This window comes from Furipterus horrens, unplaced genomic scaffold (assembly GCF_987537825.1).
Source record: "Furipterus horrens unplaced genomic scaffold, mFurHor1.1.pri manual_scaffold_2, whole genome shotgun sequence".
Lineage (NCBI taxonomy): Eukaryota > Metazoa > Chordata > Mammalia > Chiroptera > Furipteridae > Furipterus > Furipterus horrens.
In genome coordinates, this window is record NW_028327172.1 from 57,669,988 (window position 1) to 57,682,684 (window position 12,697).

Genomic DNA, 12,697 nt, shown 5'->3' on the forward strand with positions numbered 1-12,697 from the left:
ATAGTCCAGTTTATGGTGAGTATGTACTTTGAGGTTCAAAGTGGCAGGTGATTAATCTAAATAGGTAAGTTGAGGCAAGATAGTGGTGATTTGGAGATATGTTGAGGATTTCTAAATCATGGAAGTATGTTATCACAGCTGAGTTCAAGGGAGAGTAATCCGTCCTTAAGATAACTTTTGTGGTAGAGAAATGCAGTGCTACACCCATTCCCAGAGTCTGTTAATGGGATAAGTGAATCTTGGTATTGTTGGGGATTCAGGTCCTTTGGGGTGTGGAGGGAAGAAACCTGGAAATAGAATACAGTTATTAGGCATAGTAGTTAGAACCTAGGTCTTAGTATTGCCTGTGTTTCTAACTATAATATTGTTCTACATTTTTCTAATTATTCAGAATCATAGACATAGCTATGGTGGAATTAAATCTCAGAGTTAATTCATAATTTGTTTCCCAACAGGTTCTCTGACTCTGAGAACACATCACGTTCAAGATTCCAAAATGGGATTTGTGATCAATGCAATCTACTCCATGGCCTATGGGCTCCACAACATGCAGATGTCCCTCTGCCCAGGCTACGCAGGCCTCTGTGATGCAATGAAGCCTATCGATGGACGCAAACTTTTGGACTCTCTGATGAAAACCAATTTTACTGGGGTTTCCGGAGATATGATCCTATTTGATGAGAATGGAGACTCTCCAGGAAGGTATTGTTACAATTCTCCTCGAGACAATAGTCTGAACAACAGCCATCTCTTGATCCTGAGGTGCCTGTCTCTTTTCTTGGTGGTTATCCAGCCACCCTGACCATGTCTGACTAGCTCTGATATCACAAAGTGAGTAAACACAGGGAAGGAAAGCCCTGTTTCCTGTGGCCGGGGAAAAGTATGGATGCTGCTGTGCAGAACATGGCCTTGGAATCATCCCCACATTTCAGAAATCTAAACAAAGAGGCAGGAGCCTCACATTATCAGAGATGATCAAAAGCAAGTTCTGTTTGCCATGTTATTCTCTGTATTCTGATCTCTTCTTGGGTCATAGAACTATTTTGGAACATGGACAATTCAATTTCTGGTAATCCAGAAATAGGCATGAGGTGCTGTTATATTATTTGCTGTACCTACAGTGAGTTATAAGTCATATCTTATTTTATTATCCTCCAATGGGAGCACTTTCTCCCTTCTCAAGGACTGAAATGCCTTTTTTTCTCTGAAATTTCACCTTTCATTACTTATAGAGAGGAGCCTGAAAATATGAACTTACTTATAACTATAGGTCAACCTCCAGGGAAAGTTATTATGTACCTCAAACTTATCAGATTTCACATCTATTTCATACTCCAAATTCTTAAGTGACTCTATACATGGAACTTCTAATCCATGAGAGATAATGTCATTGAAATGACATTTTGAGCTGTAGCAGGGTTGGGTCTTCACTCTGCTTTGCTCTGGAACAACCAGGGCCCTTCAGTCTGCTCCTATAAGATCCCAAGGACTTTCCAATAACAGATTATACTGACACCTTACACAATGTTTGCAGTTGACCGTGGCAAAGCGGGTTTCATGAGTCCCTCCATGACTCACAGCCTCGGTGTCTACACATGTGCCAGCCACCTTGCTTTAGCTTGCTTCCATATTCCCAGGGGAAGCAGGAGCTGGTCTCTGCTGCACCTCTTACCTTCTCACGAGCTGGATTTCTAAGTGACAGCAAGTATCCAACCATGAAGCTAAAAGCAACGCTGGATATTTTCTCTTTTCTAGAGATGTGAAGATTATTGCTCCAGGCAGACCCTTAGCTAAGATTAGCTAACTTTTCATAAATGATTATCTAATATTTGGCTATTCAGTATATCCATTGCAGGAGGGTGAAGGGTACAGGGTAGGGAGGAGAAATACAAGCAGTTTCCCAAGGTCAAAGTAACTTGGCATTTTATATAACTCTTCTGGGGGCAAGTGGACCAATGAGCTCTGTCTTTAGACTAAGGTCAAGGTCTATGCTCTGGTATCTATGCAGAGATTCATCATTCCTGTATGCATCCATGCAGTACTGACATCAGCGTGGGACTTGTCATAGACTTTGATAATTACAGCTTGACCAATTCAAAGAATTTTTATATCATATACCCAAGCCAGTTCCACAAACCAGATAGTAAAGAAATGGCTCAGCTCTATTCCAATGGGAAACCTTAATGCATCTAAGGGAGCATCACTGTTTCATTATAATCCTCCAAATATGCTGTAATGGGGCCCATTTCCACCACTGGTTCTTAGCCTTCTTTTGGAATGTGAATTTCTTTAAAACAGATAAAATTTATAGATATTGTCTCAATGACAATATACTTAAAATTTTACAAACAATTTCTTGGAATTTACACTTGTTTAGAGATTTTTCATGTATTATTAAGGTTGGGTATTATGTCAACCTATTAATAAATTGTCAGAATTGGCATCTGAAGGCATGAGCCAGACTCAGGAAAAGGTGGTTTACATCTTTTTGTTTTCCCAACTAATCATTTATATTTACAAAATAAATAGAACTAACATTTATTGAGTGTGTGTTCTGAGTCAAACACTAAACCCCCTGCATTTTAATCCTGAGATAAGCAATATTATTGTTCTCTTTTCCAGCTAAAGGCTTACAAGCAGAGGCTTCAAAGGTTAAACGACTTGTCCAAAGACACAGTCCAGTAAATGATATTTAAGATTCTTATTTAGTCTGCTGGGCTTCAACTCCTGACCATATACAACATCCTACCAGTTAATCAACCAGGAACACAATCAAAAAGCCATTACTTTGTATGTGTTATGTTGTTATTTCTGTGGATTAAAATCTACAGCTTTGCTGGATCAAAGACATTTCCAACTGGGCAATCCACCAGAGGAGCCTGGAGTGATCAAGTGTTCCCTTAAAATGCCAGAGTCACAGAGAAGCACACCTCTCTCCGGCACACACACTTGTGGATCACTGGAGAGTTAACTGGAGTCATTGTTTTTATACCTCACATCTAATTAGACTACTATCAGTTCTCAATTCTTTAATGAAAACATTGGTGCCAGCTGTGTTAGAGAATTCAAAATTTTTGAATTTACAAAAGGTTATACAGTCCTCTAATGTCCCCAACATACTGTGGAGCAGCACTTCTTAATCAACACATTAATATTGCTGCAGCAAAACATAAATATTCACATGAAGTGTGATAAATAGACTATAAATAGCCTCAAGACAGCGTGGGTCAAGTTTTGTCACTGGATAAGTTCAGATTGGGTCATGTTACACTGCCAAGTGGACTATTAAAAAAAAAAAAACTATGATTTTCAGAGCTCTAAGGATTAAAGAATTATAAATAAGAAACATGGACCTTTACTATTTGCCATCAACCATATAGGTCACAGGTCAGCAAACTATAGTCTAGAGGCGAAATCAAGTCTGCTGTCTTTATAAATAAGGTTTTATTGGAATACATTTACATTCATTTGTTTAGATACTGTATATAGTTGCTTTCACATGACATGAGCAGTGTTGAGAAGTTTTAACAGAGATAATTTCACATAGCCTAAGATATTTACTGTCTATCCCTTACAGCAAAAATTTTCTGACCTCTGATATAGAGTTCATTGAAAACTAGGGTTTCAGAGGCCTTGTTATGACCTGGGACTGACCATAATTAAACAAAGGAAACATGGAGAGTAAATATTAGGACAATGACTATTTAAGGCCAAAATTTTAACATTATATCGGGGGACTTACAAATGGATGTAAAATATGTGAATATAAAATATTTGACAACATGAAGGAAGTGGGTACAGAACTATACAGGGGCAAGGTTCTTATATTTTACATTAAGTGGCACATTAAGTACAAGATAAGATAAATTAAGAATTAAGAATGCATATTGTAATCCCTTAAGCACCCACTAAAATTTTAATACAAGGTGAAGGAATTAGTCAAAGAACATATGTGCATAATCCACAGACAGACAACAGTGTGGTGATGGCCAGAGGGAAGGGGGGTGAGGGCAGGGGGAGGAAGGTGGGCAAAGGGGGAGGGGAAATGGAGACTTCTGTTATAGTGTAAACAATACAAATGAAGTTTGTAAAAAGCTAATAGAGGGATACTAAAACCAAAATTATTCCAAAAGAAGCCAGGAAATGAGGAACAGATGGACAAAAACAAATGTGACAAATAGTAAACAAGGGTAGAGCGCTAGAAATTTGCAGATACTGAGCTGGTTTGCACACTGATCCGTGTTATGTCGCTCTGTCCATGAAAGGACCATAGAGATGATCTGTTTCAACTTCCTAACTTGGATTTCAGAGAAAGGAAGAGGAGTACTCAAGGTTGCAGTCAATAAGTAACAGAAAAATGACATTTTACAGACCTTAGGCATAATCATCAAATAAGATGAATTTACCTTAGATTTTTTTCATTTTCTATATTACATTGGAAATATAGTTGAAAAAAATTTCATTATTAGTTAGCATTAACGTTTTTGGTCAAAGCAACTCTGTGGTCTCTCTTTAATCTGTGATTATACAACCCCAAAAGCATAGATCATTATAATTTCCTTGTTAGAGGTACCAGCTCTTGGAGTGTCTATTATGTTGACCAATAGAAAAGTTATCATATATTTCAGAATTAAACTTTTTGTTTTAAAAAGAACTTCAGCATAAGAATTAAAGACTGAGAGGAGACCTTAGGAGTGCATAAATCCAATAATCTGCACGGTACTCTGTACCAAATGATGCTTTAGTTCTTCTGACAGTAGTCTTGCTTCAGCCCCTTGAGAGAAGAGAACCTCACTGTTTCTGAGGAAGCCTGCTCTAATTTTCATAGTTATTTCTTTAACTGAGTCCTGCTTTCCTTTAGTTTCTATTTATGCTTTAATAGAACATTTTTTCTTTTTGGTTAAAATATATTTTAAATGTTTTTGGAACAAATTTTCAGGATACTTCAACTTGAAATTCTGACCAGTTAAAGAAGTGGCAGCTGAAGGAGAAAAGAACTTTTGTGTTTATTTTGTGAAAACTAGATCCCTTCAGTTTTTACCATTTTCCTATATAAAAAAAAAAAAAAAAAGGCATGGATATGGCTATAAGAGCCTTAAAATGTGGAGGCATTCAGATTTCTGCAATATTTAAACAATGGAAAGTTGATCTCTTAGCTCTATCGAGTAGATCTGGAGCATGATGGAGCCTAGAGGCTGAGATTAGGTCTGGCTCCACCACTAGTATGCTCTGCAATCTGGTCATTCTCATTGACCTCACCAAGCTTCAGTACCATTATCTGTAAAATTAATGTTTTGGACTAGACCTTTTCAGAGTCAAGAACTGGTAGAATGGGATTAATGGCTCATTTGGGGGTAAACAATGAAACCAACATAACTGTTCAAATCAGTAGCAGCAAAGAAAGAAGCCTCCTGACACCAGCATTTCTTTCTTCCTCCCAACCTAGAATGTTTGAAAGTTACATTCTCACAGAGGCACCTTTTGAAGACCTAGAAGTACAATGTATTTGAAGTAGCCAATGACATAATCCATGAGTTCTTTTTATCTATGTTCTCTGTTCTAATAGCTCAACTCATTGTATATTTATAGTAGCTATAAGATAACTGGCAATGAAAAGATATAAGACTCAGTTTTGTATCCTATAGATCGGTGCTTTGGGGTTGGAAGTGGAATCTAAACAGTTACTCAGAATTGTCACTGACTGCAAATAAAGCACTGTCCAATAATTGTTAAGCCACTGAGCAGCCAACAAAAATTTAAGAATGAGTTAACATTCTGAGAAAAAAATACTACAGTAAAAAATGTTACTGAAAATGAAAACAGAGTGGTATCATTTTATAATGTACATCCAAAGAGATGGGTGGCAGGACTGTTCTTCTCATTTATGTACTGAGCATTGGTCTGAATTTACTAATCTGGCGACTTGAACCCAAAAACTAGAAAGTTTTCCATCCATATCATTTCCACATAAATAAATATGCTGAACACGAAAGGTTACAGGAGGCATTAATAAGAGCCCATCTTCCAAGCCTGTAAATATTGGGAGGGAAAACCCTAGGATACTATGTGAAAACACTGTGCAACTAACACATGCCTATAGGTATGTCTACAAGAACCGACACAGTGATGGTACTTATCCAATGTCCTTAGACTGAAAAATTATTTCAGAAATGCTTCTTTAGTAATGTTCTTAAATATAAGAAAAATCATTTAAACACACACATCAATTTTCCCTCTTTATATCTCCATCCCATTTTCAAAATAAGAATAACAGCTAGTAAATGCTAAGAACTCACAAGGTACTAGTATATCACAGGATTTTTGCATTGCATGAGGTACTTTAAAGCTATTTTCAGGCTTATTTTAAATATCACACCTGTAGGTGCCTTTATAGAATGAATTTAGCCATGAATAAAGGATAAAATAAGAAAGGTAAAATCAGGCCCTATCCAAATTACCCCTAAATTCCCTACAGCTGAAGACAAGATTAAAGATTTACCAAATTTCTCACTGGGTTAGAAAAGAAAATTTTTATTTCATTTGAGTGAAAATAAAAACCTTCCCATCTTTTTTAGAAGTCTAACAGTAAAACTTGTTTAAACTTCTTTATTTCAAAACTTGTCTTTCATCCTGCTAAGGTCAAGTTACCTTCTCACATGGGATTATTTTCTATTTCAGGTGTAAGCTTGAATATTTTTTAAAAATGGTCTCTGAAGAAAAAGTAAAATGGACAGGTTTTTTATTATTCTTAGTGTATGTACCACCATGGAAAATTCCAGGGTCCTGATATGACAATAGTTATATGGTTTGGGAATGAAATCTAGTGCCCTTTTCATAGCTGAGATTTTCTATTGTTAGCTGAGTAATTATTATGTTCTTATTCCTAAGGTATGAAATAATGAATTTCAAGGAAATGGGAAAAGATTATTTTGATTATATCAATGTTGGAAGCTGGGACAATGGTGAATTAAAGATGGATGATGATGAAGTTTGGTCCAAGAAAAGCACCATCATCAGATCTGTGTGCAGCGAACCATGTGAGAAAGGCCAGATAAAGGTAAAATGGAGTCCAAGTTTCTCTAATTTTTCTTGTATTTCAAGAGTGTTCATTATCTTTGGCTGTTTAAAATTTTAGATACTTGTTTTATCTTTTATATTGTAATCTTCTAATGTCATAAATTCTATTTTTTACTTTTTTCTCATTAATTCCTTATGATAGCTAGTATGACCCACAATAATCTTAGTACTTGGACTCATTGAACCATTGAAAAGTCATATTTTCCCACATTCTTTCTACTCATGTAAGCCTTTATAGACATTTCCTGGGAATAAATAGTTCACAGCTAGAAATCATATTAATTTTTAGTTATCTTAACAAATATATATCAACCTTCTACTAATGTAATAGTTTATATCAATGGGGAAAAGTAAGTAAGACACCTTTATATCAGACTTATAATCTAGATGAGGAAAAAGATATCATGAGCACAGATAAGTAACATCATGTAAAATGCAATGGCTTCATTAAGAAAGAAAAGAAGGGACCTATATAAGTTCAGATAAAGGGAATGGAGAAATTTCTTCTGAATAAAATGTCAGACATTACACCATGAAAAATGGAAATGATTTCAGAGAGAGATGAGGAGAAATACAATAATTACTTACTGTTCCAGTAAAGGAACATTAATAGGAAAGATATAGAAGTGGTCGATTATTCTGAAATAACAGTGAATAATCTAGAGTATATTGATATAAATATTTATTATAAAAGAGAAAATTGAAATGATAGATTGAATCCATATTTATGGAGAGTATGGAGAGTTTTGAATGTCATACTAAATAGGTTGAACTTAATTTTATTGACCAAGAGTCTGAGGATCATTTTGACCAAGATGTTGACATATGCTGGGCTATAGTAGATGAAGAGTCATGAGTAGAGGTATGAAACATAAATAACGAAAGAAGAGACAAGTTAGGAGGACACTGTAGTCACTGTGGTGACAAGGGCTCTGAGTTGTGGAAGAAACAGTGAGAATGGAAAAGGAGCAAGGATGTCTGAGACGAACATGATCAAGGCAGATGCAACCAGCCTTGACTACCAATGGGATGTCGGGTTGGAGAAGAGAAGGAAGTCTGAGACAATCAGCTGTGATTCCTAGTCTTAGTAACTAGAAAGGACCATCGTCAGAAACAGGAAAATGGAAATGGTTTTAGAGAAAAGTAAATGGGTTAGTCTGGAGTGTTGGCTTTGAGATGTCTAGCCAGTGATAGAAAACATTGGTCTCTAACAATGAGAAATAAGGCTGACAATACAGATTTTCAAATTAATTGAACAGAGCTAAAAGTGAAGCTGTTTGACTAAATAAAATCACTGTACCTGAAAGTACAGAGAGAAAATAAATGTATACCACAAATAGAGACATTGAAGAAGATCTGCGGAAAAGAAGAAAAAGTAGAGGGTGAGAGGCCACAAGGTCGGGGATATATAGAGAACCAGAGAGCATGGCATCATGTAAGGTAGTCATCAATGGAGATAGAAGTCAAGGAGAAGGACTAAAGGAAAGACATAAAGATTGGGGTTAGCCCTTCACTTGGGGCCTTCTGGAAACAGAAGCCTCCCAGATTAAACAGAACAGACTGGTAACTGAGCAATGAGGAATATATTGTGAAAATGAAGATACATATAAAACTTTTAATGCCCATTAAATAGCCCAATGGCTTATGCAGAATCTGAAAATTTCCTCATGTTTTGTTTTGGTAGACAAAGGTTTCTCAGCTATGGCCCACAGGCCAAATCTGACCTCCTATCTATTTTTATAAATAAATTTTATTGAAATACAGCCATGCTTATTTGTTTATGTATTGTCTATGACTGCTATAGTAAATAGAATTGAATAGTTGGATTTCAGTAGAGACTGTATGGTCTATAAAGCCTAAAATATTTACTGTCTGATCCTTTGCAAAAAGTTTGCTGACCTTTAATATACAATGACAGTCTGCATGTTGGCCAGTCATCTTGCAACTAAACACTTCATGTGAAATTCTTTATGGACTCATTCAGAATATCAGTAGTTCACAATTTACAGTTCTTCCAATAGAAATATTATCCTGTTAAATTACCACATGGACATTGTTTTGGCCCTTCACAGCAATAGTTTGAACATGTAACTTTGAAATGCTGAGTGGCTGATTTGAGACATTTCTTTATAATATGTTTTGTTCTACACCATTTTATTTAGATGACTTGAGAGCATCCATAGATTTTGGTATCTGCAGGGAGTCCTGGAAAAAATTACCTGCAGAAGGGACAACTTAAGGTTTTGTGGTGTCAAAAGTTATATGTGGATTTTGAATTGTGCCAGGATTGGGGTGGGAATTGACCCCTACATTATTCAAAGGTCAACTGTATATGCTTTTCTACCTCATTCTACTAGGAATAACTTACACAATAGAATTTGACTCCCTATTATAATACTTAAATACTACTTAATTTGTAATAATATTTACTTAGTCATTTTAATCCCAAATTCTATTTTCCTAACCAGATCTCATTTTCACTCTATTAAATATAAAATTTATAGCATTTTCTTAATATGGTTTAAGGCTGTCACTTAGCAACTTTATTAATGATAGCAACATCTGGTGACATTGTTCAGATTTCCTAATTTAGAGTCCATGAAAGGACATCAGTATAGCAAAGGTTCAAATATGTTACATATGGTTATTCATAAAGAAAGCAGCACTACTTCCAGGATGTTCAAAAAAGGATGGGAATTACTATGAAAGAGAATTGTCACCACTTCTTATATTCAGAATGAATGTGAGACAACATACAGAACAAGCAAAAAAAAAAAAAGTAAAACAAATCAGTTTTGAATGATCAGAAGAGGACATACTAGTTGTCACTACTGATTCGAAAAAAGATTGTAATATTTAAATTAATCTTGAAAAAAGGCATGAACTTATTTTGGTAAAAAAAAATAATGAAATTCACAAACCAATATGAACTTAACCACAGGAAGTCAGCATATGTATTTCTAAAAGAAAAAAGGCAACTGCTCTTGTTTGCTCTGCCCTGCTAAGAAAGAGAATCCTTCAGTATTTGAAATGTGTCTGATTGCATTACTAGTAACTGTGCAATGATAGTTTTACCACTGTTTTACCAGTGTGGTTGAAATTACCCCCAAAATGAAATTAATTTCTCTATGTGAATATTTATATGCATACTACTAATAAAATAGTTAACATTTTTTAGTGTTCTACAATTGACAAATCACTGTGAGATGTTTTTAATCTTTATGTTCCTTTATTGGAGCAAGATCCCTGAATGTATTTTAGAAAATACAGTGATGTATTTACTAAACAGAAATGACCTACTATCCATCTAGATAGGTTTTTGTTACACTTTGCCTATTGGTGGGATAGTTTCATTTATTAAGTTTTATACATCAAAAAGCTTTGAATTTGACCAGACTGCCATTAATTCATCTCAGAAAAAGTTACGTGGCATTTAATTTCAGCTACTATATTTCACATCATTAAAAAGTAATCCTTAGGCCCTTGCTGGTGTGGCTGAGTGGATTGAGCACCAGCCTGTGAACCAAAGGGTCGCCGATTCAATTCCCAGTCAGGGCACATGCCAAGGTTTTCACACCAGGTCCCCAGTTGGGGGTGCACAAGAAGCAACCACACATTGATGCTTTGCTCCCTCTTTTTTTCCCTCTCTTCCCCTCTCTCTCTAAAAAAAAATAAATAAATGAAATCTGTTTAAAAATAGTAATTCTCAGGAAACCCTATACAGATAGATATATTTAAAAAGCAATGGTCTTGGTTTGAAGAAACAGGATCAGCTGGGGGATGCACAACTATTTAGTGGGTATAAGTAAGACTAGATCCGGGGTGCCTTTTGATTCTCAGTCCAGTACTCTTTCCTCTACATCTTTCAAAATATCATGAATTCAATCTTTATATAGACCAATAAGGCTCAGTGTTTATGGGCATGAGCCTTGAAGTACAACAGCCACTGCTTGCTTCCTCATTTACCCACATATGTCGTGTGAGCTCGCTATGCTTCTATTTTCTCCCTAAAAAAAAAAAAGAATAAAATAAAACCAGCTTTCTTATAAAGAGTTGTTCTAATGTTTTGATGAGATAACAGCTAACAGCATATGTCATTCACTAAATAGCCAATAAATAACCAATATTATTAGGAAGAATACTTTTGCTTCATTAAATAGGTCTAATGAACAATTCTGCCTCACTTCTCTGGTCATTTTGAGGAAATAATATTTTAGGCCCTTTTTGTCACCATTCCCTACCTCTATCATTGCAGAGTCAAGAACCAGCACAGGGATAGTAGGAAATAAGAAAGAGGTGACACCTTACAACTGTATTTGGCTACAGACATCTGGACATTGTTATTAGCAAAGATTCTTAATAGAGTCGGCATCTAAGACAAAGAATAGAGTATAAGAGGTAGGGTGAGGAAGACATCCATTTCTAAAGAATAACACCTGGGACTCTTACAACTGTTAAATTATTTCATTCTTTTCTATTGCCTTAAAAAATCAAATAGATTAAGAGGTATATAGTAGTCTCAATGACTTTATCCATATCCACCTTCATCCCAAGCAAATCAAAACTACTAGAATAAAAAGGAATGGGCTGAATTATTAAACAGGATTTTTAGTAACAACAGAGACCAAGAGATGACCTCCAAAAAAAGTTCAAGTTCTGTCTCTTCATTCAATACAAACTCCTAGTAATTTTTAACAAATATGGGCAGGTCTTTTAACTTTAGCAAACATACAGTGTTTTTTGCTAACAATTTTCAGCTAGTGGACAGAAGCCAAAAGAACAAAAGTTCTTAATTTGAGGGAAAAAGAGGCATAGCCTCAGGAAAATTCAGTTCCATACAAACATATGTAGATGTATATTTATATATGTTGCCCTGGCTGGTTTAGCTCAGTGGATTGAGCGTCGGCCTGCGAGCTAAGTGTCGCTGGTTCGATCTTCCAGTCAGGGTACATCAGAGAAGGAAAACTCTGACTCCAAAAAACCTCCGCTGCCTTGCAGCATACCTCTTCAGGGGAAAGGCTAAGGGAGTAAACCCCGACAGAAAATCCGGAGCCGGAGTCCCTAAGGCGGTTTGACGTTGTAGTCAACACCGGCAACTCCTGCGGCGCACCTGAACCCAAGCTGTATCGACTCCGTCTTTCCCTTGGACCCTTCAGCTGCGAAGAGAGGGGGGGTCTGCTGCATGGGCAACAGCAGACCCTCCATATTACCCTGCCCAGGCTCTGTAGCTTCAGCGTCATCGCAAGATGTCGATTCAACACGGGAGGAGACAGATACTATGTCACTCCCGAGTCGGACTGCACAGCCATTCTTGGCGGTGCAGATAGACTCTGAAGAAGCTACACCATCGTCTCTCGAGACGGACGGCTGCCGACGACGGATATTTATATATGAGCACAAACACAGGCACTTAATTAAATACTGGTATCTAAAGCTAATTATCCAAAAACTTGCATTTAATTCTTGACCTATCACCAACCAATTTTATGATGTTGATATGGTCACTAAGCCTGTTTCTTTAATCATAGAATGAGAATATTAATACTTACACTGCCTATCTGGTAACATTTGAAATAATTTATCTGAAAGTACTTTCTGCTTTGCAAAGCAGTACATTTGA

At 36.2% G+C, this 12,697-nt stretch overlaps 1 protein-coding gene across 1 annotated transcript in view; it reads left to right on the top strand.

Annotated features, from left to right (window-relative positions):
* Positions 1-12,697, top strand: part of GRM5 (glutamate metabotropic receptor 5) — a 481,197-nt gene that overhangs the window by 381,171 nt on the left and 87,329 nt on the right. The window contains exons 4-5 of the mRNA XM_090267802.1: positions 456-702; positions 6,889-7,057. Coding sequence (XP_090123928.1) covers positions 456-702; positions 6,889-7,057 — 416 coding nt within the window. The remainder of the gene's footprint in view (positions 1-455; positions 703-6,888; positions 7,058-12,697) is intronic.